Source organism: Pygocentrus nattereri, chromosome 4 (assembly GCF_015220715.1).
Source record: "Pygocentrus nattereri isolate fPygNat1 chromosome 4, fPygNat1.pri, whole genome shotgun sequence".
Lineage (NCBI taxonomy): Eukaryota > Metazoa > Chordata > Actinopteri > Characiformes > Serrasalmidae > Pygocentrus > Pygocentrus nattereri.
The window spans coordinates 44484285-44498580 of record NC_051214.1 but is presented as its reverse complement, the minus strand read 5'-3'; the positions used below and the strand labels follow the sequence as shown (position 1 = coordinate 44498580).

At 40.8% G+C, this 14296-nt stretch overlaps 1 protein-coding gene across 6 annotated transcripts in view; it reads left to right on the top strand.

The window, feature by feature from the left end:
• The first annotated feature begins 5638 nt into the window (after positions 1–5638).
• Positions 5639–14296, top strand: part of arid1b (AT rich interactive domain 1B (SWI1-like)) — an 85577-nt gene continuing 76919 nt past the window's right edge. For 3 of the 6 annotated variants that reach the window (XM_017724967.2, XM_017724968.2, XM_037537989.1), the window contains exons 1-2: positions 5711–6599; positions 12710–12910. In XM_017724967.2, the coding sequence (XP_017580456.1) occupies positions 5868–6599; positions 12710–12910 (933 nt within the window). In that variant the 5' untranslated portion in view covers positions 5711–5867. Of the gene's footprint in view, positions 6600–12709; positions 12911–14296 lie in introns of all 6 variants that reach the window. The other 3 variants (XM_017724970.2, XM_017724969.2, XM_017724966.2) reach the window with 2 other exon arrangements.

Here is a 14296-nt window from a genome sequence, read left to right as displayed (position 1 = left end):
GTAGTTCTAAATAGAACTATTGCCTTTACAAAACCCTTTTTTTAAGTGTGTAGTCCCCACAATGCCTGACCCGAGTAAACATGCTTACGGTATAATAGAGGGGTCAAGTGGACATACGCACCCTGCCAAGTTCCACTAAACAGTCAGTAAAGCTCAAGTACATATCCTCGTCACAGCGACACACTTTGCAGAGAGAAGCTTGACCTGAAACTGGCCATATAAATCATTCACCAGCTCTGGGCAATGAGAAAGCCCATTCAGCGCCTAACCCAGAACAACTTAACCCAAGTCTCGACCCAGCAGTCCGTCAGTTAAATGATTAATAGTGAGCCCCTAATGGATTGAAAGACCCTGCCTGAGAAAAGCTCACTGCAGTGGGGTGTTAAGTGAGAATAAGCCTTAGGGGAGTTGGGAGGCCTGTTAAGTCATCCTTACACAGTACAACGTGTTAGCATCCCTTACAGCTTGTGGGTCCTAAAGGTGCATTAGTCAATACATTTCTTTTTATTAGTACTACAAATAACCTGAAAAAATATGTGGAACATGATTAAAAACAGATAATTGTATTAATAGAAGTCAAATCAAGAGTCAATCTCAAAATGAACTTGACACTGAGCTCTGTAAATTCTACAGCCTGCTTTGTTTAGATGGGTGGGAGTGGGAGGTAGATTAAAAAAAATCTGTTCCAGTATTGTCTTCAGTTTTGGCTCATTCAGCTTTAATCCCGTGTGGCAAACCATCTGAGACCATAAGAACACTTGTAACATGGAGGGATGAGGCGGACGCATACGCTGAGATAAGCAAGTTTTATTTCAGGCAAATCCAAGGTCATGGTCGTAACAGTCCAGGCTCGTACAGCCAACATGGAGAGATCACGGGAGAGACATGATGAACAGAACACAGGATACAATCAAGGACTAGAAAGTCAAACATCAAACAAACAGAACATCCAGCAAACAGCATGATCAAACAAAGACCAACGAAAAACTAGGGGCAAACACAGGCTTAAATAATCACAGGGATGATGAGGGACAGGTAGGAAACAGGTCAAACGAATCAGGGGCGGAGTCAGAAAACAAGGGGGCCGGACTAGGAAGGAACCCAAACAAAGAAGCACATGGACAGGACTGGAAAGTAAACACAACAGGAGCACATGAAGGAGTGGGAGGATTCAAGCGTGACAACACTTGTGACTTGAGATTTTAAACGGTTTATTACCTTTTTTAAAAAAATAGACCTTTGAGAAAGTGTGGTCATTTCGCACTTTGCTGTTAGAGCCCTAGATCTAGGCCATTTCCATTTTTTCTATGAGAAAAATGAATGGTGTTTCTGAAAATTGCACCCTATGGTAAACAAAAAATACACCAAAGATGATACATTTCATGTTAATTATTTTTTTCCCTGACATTAAATGTATCATTCCAATTACGTTTCAATTATGAGACTTTTAAACAGGAAAAAATAACAAATACCTCAGTCGTCTATGAGAAAAATCACTTTACTGATTTTGTAATTCTGTACGCCAATGTTAAACATTATCTAAAGACCCACGTCTTTCAAGCTAGTCTATGTACGATTCAGGGATTTGGAGACCTCTCTGGTGGAAAGGTGGAATTGCATGTAGAGTTGGAAGGAATGTTTAATAACATGGGTTATTCATTGGACCCCTTCCCCGAGTAGATGAATCTGATCGTTGCGTGTTGAAAGAGTAATCAAAACTTGGTGAAAGACGTGTCTTCTGAGGATGTGAGTGGATTATCTGCTATTGTCATCATAGCTTCATCAGTGTAATGTTGATTTTGCATATGATACCTAAACATCGTGCAATGATAATTCATCAAGACATATGATGTGGTCTGAAAAACTCTAGATGGTTTAATTTTTTCAGGCTTTACAGGATGACTTTCAGCAGAGCACTGTCACCATATTTGAACACATTTTCTTTCTGACTCTGCTGCTTCTTTCAATTTTACCAAAAACATAGTTCAGCTTTAAATACTTTTTTCAAGCCAGGAGGAGTGGCAAGTTTTATTTTTCTCTTTAAGAGAGGTCACTGTTCTCATTATCATTGTTTTTAGTAAGGATTTGAATATTTCAGAGCCTTAAAACATGAAACGCCATCTGTAACACTGATTGCCACAGAACCATTCATTAGCGCAGCTACAGCGAGGCGTTATTACTATGTATTGAATCAGTAATGATGCGAGTAATTCAGCTGATTGAGCTGTGATTATGTTCTCTGTTGCATGCTGAATTTTAAGTGGAACAAAACCTTTAGAGTATATAATCTGACAGAAAAAATTGTCTGTACGCTTCAATCAGACTGTGTGTTCAGAGTAAGGGGTTCAGGTTGTAGCGGTGCTTCTGTTGGCCTAAACTGTGGAAAAAATTTTAGTTTCATAGGAGAAGAAAAAACATCTCATGTGCACTAATACAATGAGATTTTATTCTAAGCAAGTCTGGACCATTTCTATTAGTCTATTCATCATAAAACGTTCAGCTAGCTTTAAAAAAAGAAGAAAAAATGGACTTGCTTGGTTACGACACGATAGTGAGAGTCTGTGATTGTTGCTCAAAAGGGTGATTTCTTTCCAAACAAACAAGTTTCAAAGTCTATGAGCCGTTCATAGTGGCACCATGGCTCTGTCAGTCAAGAGCACCCCCCATTGCCCCACAATTTCCCCCTATCAAAGTCAGACAAGGTTTAATTAGGAAACGTGCAATCAGCATCACTCTTCTTCTGCCTGATGAGTGCCTGGGTCTGCGCCAGCTCCGACTCAAGGCACGCCTGAGCCAGCATGTTCATTAAAAAGGCCAGCCGCCATCTTCGGCTGTTTGAGGCTGGGTGATGAAGGGAATCTCCTGGGGTGAAGATGAGAACGCTGAAAGATCAACAGCAGGAGCATCAGAAGAGGACACTCGCTATGGAACAGGATTAGGCTTGTACTTCAGAATGTTCTGTTGCTACTGTGTGATGCATTAGGACCATCTTGTTTGCTTTAGTTCTGTACCTTATGACTATACATAGTGTGTGTGTGTGTGTATATGTATATATATATAGTGTGTGTGTATGTATACACACACACACACACACACACACACACACACACCCACACACATATATATATCACTGCTATTGGAACAAAACCTCATATCATAAATGGTAACTTTACATTACTTTCAATGTATGTCAATGGAACCAGTCATTCCAAGTCATTTTGGGCCATTTATTTTGGTCTTCATGAAATTTAAACAAAGGTCAACAGGCATTTTCAAATTTCAAATTATGTGAAAAACTGAAAATCAACAAATATATATATATATATATATATAGAGAGAGAGAGAGAGAGAGAGAGAGACACACACATAAATACATTTTTCTTACTACATTAATAATTATTTATCTATTATGTATTCATCAGTCTTTCTATTGTTCTGTCAACCTAACAACTGAACTTTGTCTAAGTCCAACCATCAATCCATCTGTCCATCCTAGCCATCATAACTGCTTCAACAAACTCAACCACAAAATTCGATTAAAGTGACCTGACCAAAGTTCGTCTATTTTTGTGATTCATTCTTACAAAAATCCTATTTTATGTTTTACCAATAAAGTATTTGAGAAAGAATATATATTCATGCTGTTCTTGTCCAGTTAAGTCCATTTTTACTTTGTCCTTTTGACAGCTCTGATTACTCGACTGTCAAAACAGTAATACTGTTTGATTAAAATTAAGCTTGATAATGAGAGATATACTATCTTTCTACATGACACATAGACGCTCCAAACTGTTTATCCATCTTTGGCAATCCCAGAGCATTCATGTACATGTTTCTTGTCTCTGTGCTGGACATGTTTCTGTCTTTTGGACACCACATTGAAACATCCACATCCACTGGTTTCATTTCGGACACAGAAACCAGCACAAGGAATCATTTTCAAAGCCATGAAATGCTCACTGCACCACCAGAGCTGTAGAGCGGTACTGAGCACAGCTTCTCTTGTGGGCTTTACTGTCTGACCCACTTTCTGTGCTTGACTTGCCAGGGTGCCTTCCACCACTTGTTATGTCTGAGATGTTCAGACGTTTATCACAAGCAGATACAAATCATTTGATTCTTTCCTCTGCCTATTGTTTGCTAGTGTATTGTGAACTGTTAACTCTGCAAATGGTAACAGTTTTTTTAGCTAATTGTATTCCCTAATGTGCATTCAGTTGTTTATCTGATAGAAATCCTTTCCACTAGGGGGCCGCCTTTAGTCGTTTATGCTGTTGTTGTTGAGGATGATGAGGGTTGTTATGATGATGGTACTACACAGGATTAAAAAGGTAAAATTCAAGGGTGTCGCAAAACGGGCCATTGCTATGCCTGTTTAGATGGTATTTACTCTCTATTAACCCTAGATTAGGTGTTTTCCCATTTCAGCTTGTGACCTTAAAGCAAAATTGTGGACTGGATTTTTGAGTCGCTCTTGTTTCTGCGAGACGCGTTTTGGCTGCAGAGAAATTCAACCCAACACCAGCGGTTATGAAGAAAACGCGGTGCGGACGAGGCTGACTGCGATGTCAAGCTGTATGAGACTGAGTCGATTTAAAACATCAAAAAATGGAAATGCTCAGTGATTACACATTACTAAAACTATATGTTTACTTTTAACAAGATTACAAAAACTGGAAAGGCGAAAGAGTCCGAGCAGTCTCGATTGCTCAATAAGGCGCCAAATCCATAATCCAGTCCGCGTTTTCGTGTAAAGGCTGCGAAAACCAGCCCTGAGCTCAAGTGGGGCAGGAAAACTTTGACACACACGACTAGTCTCAGAGTTGAAAGGCGGCACAGAGAGTTCTGACTTTAAAAAAAATAATAATTAAGGCTTTCCTGACCCTAAATCGTTGCCCTGCGTGTTTTGTTTGCTTGGTTGTGTATTATATTGATTGCAGAACAGTACACACCCTAAATCACCGTGTGAGCTAGTTTTGAATAGAAAACACAGGTGAACAGAAGCAGGTATAGCAGCTCTAATGCTGTGCTTTGGGGGTGAAGTATATAAAAGGCCCGTATAAACCTGTGCAGCTCATCTTACTGTCTTTCTCCCCTGCACCGTTGGAGAAAGAGGCAAATGTGGACATTTTGTCTTCTAATCTGGAGCATGGAATGGGTTTGGTAAACTCTTAAAAAGACGGTTCTTTAAGGTTTTTTAGTGACAGTAATGGTTCTATTTAGAGCCACGATTCTACACAGAACCCTGCCATGCTTAAAAGGCTCTTTGCATCGTGAAAATGCTCCTCAGACTCATGAAGAACATTGCATACATGGTTCTATATAGAAGCATGGGTTCTGCTGTGGTACGCAAGCTCGACGTCGTAAACAATAGCAGACCTTTTTGGTGCCATATAGAACCATTTTTAATAAGGTTCTATGCAGAACCATATGCCACACATTCGCCATCAATCTGAAGAACCACTTCACCCTGCAAATATCAATTAAAGCATGAAATGGATCTGTATAGGACTCGGGGTTGTAGATTATTATTCCTTTTGCTAAAGAACCCCCGAATAACCATCTTGAGCGAATCACAAAGTGAAAAATGTTGGAAGTGGAGATCCCCCTCCTTCGCCTCGCCACCGCCGCACACCTCCACAGCCCCAGCAGCAGCAGCAGCCGCCACAGCAGCTCAACTGGCTCCAGCGTCGGCATCGCGACGGCCAGAATATCGCGGACAGGCGGCAGCAGCCCGTGCTGTATGACTTTACCAGGCACCATGGTGGGGGGAAAGAGGAGATTTTCGCTAGACTGGTCGATCGCCATCAGCAATCGTTGAGTAAAAGTGAGGAGGAGGAGGACCGACCGTGAAAACGGCGGATCGCATGGGAAGCAGGTACAAGCAGGAGCACGCAGACTTTGGACCAGCGACTGGCGGCGGCAGCAGCAGCGGCGGTGGAGGCGGAGGTGGTGAGCCGTCCCAAAGTGGGAACAGCTCGGTTTTCGAGTTTAATAATTATTATGGGAATGGAAGAGGAGGGCCTTGCTTTGATCAACATGGCGGACAACAAAGCCCTGCTCCTCCGGCTATGATGCATTCGACCCAGAACAACATGGATCAAATGCAAAACTCTCACGAAGAGTACCACAACAACCCCTACAACCACTACCCCAACTACCGAGCCGGTTACGGTGGCACCGGCTACGGTATGATGAGCCCATCGCGGCAGGGAAACATGATGGGCCCGGGGAGCAACTCAGCCTCAGTCGCCTCAGCTTCTGCCGCGGCTCACGGTAAGCCAGCCGCGTCCCCCGGCGGTGCTGGCAGTGTCGGAGGGTTTCAGAGGTTCCCAGGGCAAAACCAACAGCATCCCTCGGGTGCCACTCCAACTTTAAACCAGCTCTTAACCTCTCCCAGCCCGATGATGAGAGGTTATGGCAGTGGCTACCAAGACTACAGTAATCCCAGCGCCCAACAACAACAACAAGCAGGCATGGGGCTCAGCAAAGACCTGAGCTCCCAGTACAGCTCGGCGAGCCACGGCTGGGGAGGACAACAAAGAAATCACCCCGCAATGAGCCCGGGAAACAACGGACAAGGAGGAAACAGACCCCAGGTGTGTTCTTTTGCGTGCGTTTTTTAAACCCATGGCCAGGTTGTCAGCCTTTCTGCTAACTTAACCTACCTAGCTGGTCAGCTAACCAGTGGCCTGTTGCTATGCTGCTAACGTCAATTGGAATAGAAACGGTAGCTAACCAGCCTGTTGTTGTATTTTTTTTCGATGGCCGAAAAGCGAAAATACCAGTTTCGGTGCTCAGAGCGAGGTCAGTTTCACCGAAAAACTAAACTCCCAAGTACTTGTTGTTAGTTAGTACCCGCCCGTTGCCCGTGTGGACAGAAAGAACTTGTCAAGTTCTGGCCAAGGTGACTTAGCCCAACTAAGCTAACCCAGCTAACGTTAGCCGACTGGGTTTATTTTTGTTGAATTGTTTGAACAGCACCTCAAACAGAAGAAGAAATAGGCAGAGACGATGGAGAGATGGGGGGAAAGCGTCAAAGTGGAGGAATAATCTATTTTCTCCTAATGTGAATGCGGTAACTCGGCTAAACTAGCTGTAAGTTAGCTAGCTAGCAGCAACACGTCATTCATTCTCGCTGAACCTGACGGCTGCGTTTAGCCGTTACCGCGTTGCCCTCCGTGTCAATGCAAAACACACGTTTATAATCTGCCGAAACAAGATGGAAATGCTAAAAACATCAACAACGGGGGCCTAAATCAGCTGCAATTACAGAGCAAGCAGTGAACCAGAAACGATGCGCTGGAACGATCCAGCGTAAGACTGGCTAACGGTTAGTTTTAGAGCAGACAGTTATTAGCATTTTTTAAAGATTAACTCGGATATTAGCCTTAGCTTGTAAGTTGCCGTCTTTATTCGTAAAAATGTGTAGGGATTTAATTCTATTTTTTAAACAAACGGGATGAATTGACTTGCATTAAATACTTATTCTCGCTCAGTGCGAAAACATTGTATGTCGCTAGCTAGCTAACGCTACATGCTAACGTTTCCGTTAAGTTATATGTTATTATGGCTACGTGAGCGCCTCGAAGCTAATGCTAAAACAAGCCTAGCCGCGATTGCTAACCCTAACTTGGGTTCATTTTCGTCCAAATTACAGAAGTTGGCGCAAAATATCCCCAACAAGCGTTCCCCCTTTCTTTGAATCGTTCTAACAGTTGTGGTCAAACACCACAAGCTGCAGAGTTGCACGAATACAGGAAGGACTTGTTTGTGAATGTGTTTTCAGGAAAATGGAAAATCTCTTCTTATGCTGTGATGAAATCTCAGCCAGACAGATGCCGTGTTTCGCAAGTAAGTTAGGGCTGTTTTTCTGATTTTTGGTTCGTGTAAGGGACCACAGTCCAGTAGCATGAAAAACAACAGAATTTAGGGAAGTTAAGATCTGCTTTACACTTTCAATTTGGACGTCAGTTGGACTGACTCTTGAATCTTACTCAGAAAGGATGGTTCTTTAGTAAAGGCAGTTCCTCTATACGCATTTGCTTAAATGGGTCTTTTGCATGTTGACACGGTTCTTTAGACTGATGGAGAATGTGCTGTACGCGTTTCTACGGAGCGTGAAAGAAGGTTCATCTGTGCTATGCAAGCTTGACTCTTAACAGTAGATTTTTGGGGCTGTTTAGGATCATATACAACACATTCTCCATAAAATCTGAAGAACCATTTCACCATGCAGAGAACCATGCAAGCATGCTGATGGTTCTTCGACTTCTCATGAATCTAAGTTGTATAGAACTGTTGTCTTTAGTAAGAACCATCTTTTTAAAGAGTGTTGCTTAAAGCGATTCCTCGGTGTTTGGCTCTTTTCTCGTTTGAGTGTGTTTAGAGGTGTTTGTAGGTGCAGAAGAACAGTTACTTGGCCTTAATGCTGTGATGATTAGATTTCTTCTCTGTTACGTCTGGACCTGGCAAAGTCAGCAACCATATCAAGATGTGAGCGACCGCATGAATTTATCACTTGCTGGTTTTTGCTTATGGATAATTAATAGTTATAAATAAATAAAAATGTAATAGATTTTCCCGCTTTGTCATGTTAATAAGAGCTTTATTTTTCTGTGTGGTTTAGCAGTTTCTCCTCGAGGTTAGTCTTCTTGTGTGATGTGATGCTTTCTGGCCGTGAGCCCTCTCCGGTGGCACCTCTGTGGATGAGTAGCCCTGACCTTCACACATGCAGATTAGCCATGTGCTCACTAGGTGTTATTGCCAGCTATCTCAGCAGGAAATGTATGGAGGGTTTGTGCTTCTGCGCTCTGGTTTATTCCCAGGGCCTGTCCAGTCCGGGCCTGACTGAAGGAGGTGCCAAGAGGCTGGAGAGCGCTTGCACACGTCAGTCATTCTTGTGCTGGTGCGTCAGGAAAAAATGTCAGCAAGAGAGCGAACGCTTACATGTGTTTGTTGTTTTTGTGGAGGAATGGATTGTTTTTTGGGTAGTGTTGTGTTATTTGGTCTGTTTTCGAAAGGCTCCACAACATTGCAAAAACACACTGTCACGATTGCTCAAGATATTATGTTGATGCACTATATGCATTGTACCATTTGGATTCTATGGGTGATAAGTTGTAATAATTAAATGTTTTTGTGTAGGTTTTTTACTTTAATGTTTAGCGCACGGCACTAAACTAAATCCAGTTAAACAGGACTAATTAGGCTCTTTTTTTAATGGTCCGTGTTCTTGAAGTGCTGACGATATCCATAACTGTCTGGAACGCATTTTGTGATGCCATTTATCACAAAAACAATATTTATCATTGTCCTTTTGCCCACTCCTAAACATTTGTGGTATGAATTATGCACCAGTCATGGATTTTCATGCTGATTCCATCCTTTTTTGTTATAGAAAAATGGACTGATGGCTGATTGTTGGCTGTTTTTAGCCTTTTATTGTTTGTGTTTTGTTGTTTGTTGTGGGCTAAATGAACACAAGCTTATAATTATTTGCCCCTGAAATTGTAGGAAACCTTTCACTCTTTTTGATTTGATGTCTTTAGTATTATGTTAAAGAAAGAAAGGCTAGGCACACCTTATTGTTTTGTTGTGAGCAGTAATACAGTTTAATGATACGGTAATTAATAGTTCTGATGATTAGACTCTAATAGAGGCTTCTCCTGAGTTAATAAAAGTTCCTAAGGGGTTCTTGGCTTTGGTCTGCAGAGTGGGCTGGGCATGACAAATTATATCACTCTGCTTTTCTGAGCCCATGGTAGGTAGGGGTGCGGTGATATCAAACAATCGATTTTGTATTCGATCCGGCGGTGTCTCAACGCGATATGTTTCTCGATACGGTGAAAATAATGAATGCTTGAATGTGTGCCATGTGTTCATTTGTTCAAGGGCAACTCTGATTTTTCAGATTTTCTACATAACTCAGCTGGTTTGATCTAGTTCGATCTGAAATATGCCAGTGTGGAGAAACTTATCCGAACTTATCAGTTTTTTTTATACAGTGGTGTTATAAAGCAGGGGTCACAACATCTGCATCCTCAATATAAACATCTTGTTTATTTTTATTTACTATCCAAAAGTAGTGAGTTTTTATTTGGGATGTTGATGATGGTCAAATATGTAAATTAATACATCTGGAAAAAAGTTTTCTTTGGTGCTGTTTTGCCGTTTGATGCCCACCCTTCATGTACCTCTGCACCATGAATATATTTAAAAAATATGTTTCCTGAATAAAACAGAATATGCATATTGATTTCTTGTTGTGGTCTCTAGACACTTTCAATCCTAGACCTCCGTTTTATCACAACCGCTGTGAACAATTCTGACTCCTTGAACAACACAATGACTTTGTTTACAGCTTAACCATTTAATTATGCAGAGATTTAGCAAAGTCGATGGAATTCTTCTTTACTGTAAATGTTTTAGTGTTTTACAAAGTGTTTAACACTTTATTAGTGTATTCACAGCATGCATGACATTTTCAGATTAGAGGTCATTAGAGGTCAGTTTTTGATATTTTGGATATTGTTATATACAACACAGATTGATTTATGAAGCTGCTTAAATAGGACTTTTTCAGTGCCTGCTGTATAGCCCTCTGACAAAACAAACAAAAAAAAGGCCAGTCATCTGAGGTGAGTTCCCCACTCCTCTGCCCCCCACCCACTTCACCCTGATAGGATGAGTAGAGAAGCCTAGTCTTGGTTGCAGACAGTGGTGTCCATGAAAGGCAGTAAATGAGCAACACTTGAAAGACAGAGGGCTGCATCAGTCACATTTAAAAATTTTGATACAGAGGTTCATATTTGATTTTTCAGTCTGCGTCAGAATTGTTACAAATTTATAATGTAGATATCATTAATAAAAAGGGGGGGGGGGCAACTCTATGTTTCCTTAAAGACAGCTTAATTTGTTGTTTTCAGTTGGTTTTAGTGCAGCTCAGAATGTGAAATGTTGAGTAAATATGATCATATTCAGAGCTTTTGATTGTATTTTTTAAGTGTGGCTCCTACTTACTAATTTTTATCAAGCTTGATGTGTAACGCGTTGTGATGCATACGGTATTGTCAGAATGTCGTCTTATGTTATTTGTAACATGTCATCCACCTCTAGTGTACTTGTTTGCTGTATGTGGTTCTTTAAATGTAAAAATTGTTCACATTTGCACATCTAATTTAGTGGTTCTTTAAAAAAATATCTCTTTAAAGGACCCTTTTTGCCACATTTATGTGCAGACTTTGAAAAATACCTGAAGCTTTTCTTCATAAAAGGTGGTTGGTTTTAGTGTGGCTAGAGGAGTCTGGTTCGGAAGAGCTGTAGTCTGTCATAGTCTGAGCAAGCGCAAGTGCAAGTGTCCCTGTGTGCGTGTTTATGTATGAGAGAGGGCAAGAGAGATAGACAGAGACAGAAGGAGAGGGAGTGAGTGCAAATTGCAGTGTGCCAGGCCATGGTTGCTGACACTTAAACTGCTCGTTTAAAGTGCCCTCACAGGCGTTCTCGATTGCGCACATTTTCTGTAAGTGCTGCTTCAGTTGCTATGAATTTGGCAGTGATGTGAGAAGATTAGTTTGGATAGCTCTCACTTTTTTTTTTTTTTTTGGCACAGCCAGCTCACTTGAGACTAAACCTGACTCTCCCTATGAGCAGATGATGGCACACTGCCCTGAATTTCTGCACTCGCCAGCCGTCGAGTCTTAAGATTACTATCATCAGCTCAGCAAGGTCAAGAGCGATTCAAATTTGTGTTTTATTGAATTTGATCATAAGAATTGATATTATACACTTTCAGGGTCAGTGCCGTCAGTGCCAGCTGTTAGCTAGGTACAGAAATAATGAAAATATGTTTCTCTAGCAAACTAACAGTATGCTTGTTTGCACCATTGCCATTGTTTTGTTTTTATTTTTTGGTGTAGGGGTGTGTGTGGGTGTGTGTGTGTGTGTGTATGTGTGTGTGTGTGTGTGTGTGTGTCACTGATGTCAGAATAAAACCTTTCAGTTTTTGACATCATTTGAAAATACCTGTTGCCCTTTTACATAGTGTGTGATGAATAGATCAAATGAAATGGCCCAAAAAATTCTGGTTCCATTGACTTACATTAAAAGTAAAGTAAGTTTTTTTTCCTTCTCCTGTAAAGTGACCACGAGGTTTTGTTCTGACAACAGCAATATTGTCTATTATCTCACTTGTACATTTGCGCTCAATGTCCACTTCAGGGTGTATCTTGTACACATTGTATCTACTGTCCTTGTCTTAATGTCTGTAAACTAGAGAAGTAGCCTGAACATGTTTCGCTGGGCTGTATACTCAGTCCTCATCAGCATCTGTCTGTAGCATTAGCTTAGTAGCTCATCTAAGGCAGCGTCTGTTAAGCTGTGTTTGAATAATAATATATATATATATATATATATATATATATATATATATATATAAAAAATGTAGTGTCACCAGTAACAGTGAAAGTGGGCCTAAAACCCTGTTAGTTCTGTCAGAAGACTGTTTTTCCCCCTTTTTTGTTGCTTTTTCCTTCTCTGTGGTTAACTGGATATCCGTTCATTAATTACAGATACACAAATATTAAAATGAGTCAAAATGTACATCACTACAAGTACAGCTGGGCAGTATGACAGTATTTATTGTTAGCGTTAAATCTCTCTACAGTTTTTAGAGTTTTATGTGTAAATCCCTGCAACTCCCTCCCAACAGGTGGCACCTATGGACGCCATGTCTATGAAGCGTTCCCAGCTCTACGGGATGGGTAACAGTCCTTACTCTCAGCAGCAGCAGCAGCCAGGCGTCGGTTATTCTAGCCAGCAATATGGAGCACCTGCGCCGCACCGATATCCAGTAGGAATGCAGGGGCGTGGTCAAGTCACCATGGGAGGGTTGCAGTACCCTCAACAACAGGTATTACCAATTGAGTATAACATGGCTTTTTGATTCTGTTTCCACAGATGTTTCTAAATTCCAGCATGTGATTTAGTTATTGAGATGTAAACAAAGTCATTCAAAGTGATTTTAAGAAAATTAAAGCCTTTTTCTACAAAAGACTATTTTTATGTTTGATGTAGATATTTGTAAAATTGATGTAAATCTGAAAAATAAGTTTTCATTGCAGAATGTTTTTCCATTACAACACTCTGCGTGTTCCTCTGTGCACCGCATGTGTTATTTTTAGCTTAAAACTAGCCTCAAAAACCTGTGTTGCAGGCATCAGTCACTGTATTCATAACCATTTCATGTAATAACTTTGTGAGGGAGCTTTTAGAGGTATTAAACTGTTCAGATGTCTGGTTCCCATCACTCAGGATGACTTTGTTTACATGTGATCAGTGCAATTATGTATTTAACAATATAGTGATTTTATAATTGACTTACTATATTTGATACTTCTGTACTGACAGATTTGAATTGGCACTTCTGTCTTTTTTTTGTTGAAAAAAATATGACCAAAAAACAGCAAACATATGAAGGTGTCCTTCTATTTACAAACACTCGTGGTTTATTGTTTAAAAGCTTCAAGTGCTGACAGAATTTTTGTTCTGATAAGCTATAAGTACAAAATTATTATTATTAGTGATGCTGAATGTAAATGTAATCAGTTGCATAACTGTGTGATAAGATATTACACAATTAACTAGTGTATTAATATATAATTACACAGTTTTGCAATTGATTACATATATTATTACACAATTAAATAAGTAATAACTCTGGACTTGTAAGGGTTAAGCGTGATGTTATTAGAATCAGAAACCAGGTGAACCTGTTTATAACGGTTAGATGTTGCTCAGGGCTTTTATCGTTATATGGTGAGCGTGCATGTGTGGGGGTTGGGGCAGGGTGGTAAAATAATGAAGACAGAAGATCTGTGGTGGCTCTTGGTGTTTTTCGGATGTGCTCAATCTGATATCTGCCAAAACTGCTTGGGCTAGGCTAGGCTGGGCTTCATAGTCTATTGCTATATTTAGTCTGGCCTGGCTGTTTGGAGCGTGTTGCTGTTCTGAAGACTGACTGGCTCAGGGGGGTGCAGGCGGACGGCATGCCTGTACAAAAAGCCGTAGATGGTACGTTGTACATTTCGGCTTTGGATCTCAGAAGAGACACTGTCATGTCACTGTTCTCGTACAGTGGTAAAAGGTGAAATGGCTTCAGATGGTAAACGTTCACCCGACATTCACGTTTCTGTTCTTTTCTACTGGATTGACTACAGTTCTTTGGCAACAGTTGTGTGGTAGAAATAGTGTTAACAATAAACACAAACAACAGCAACAAAAAAGGAGGAACATCAAG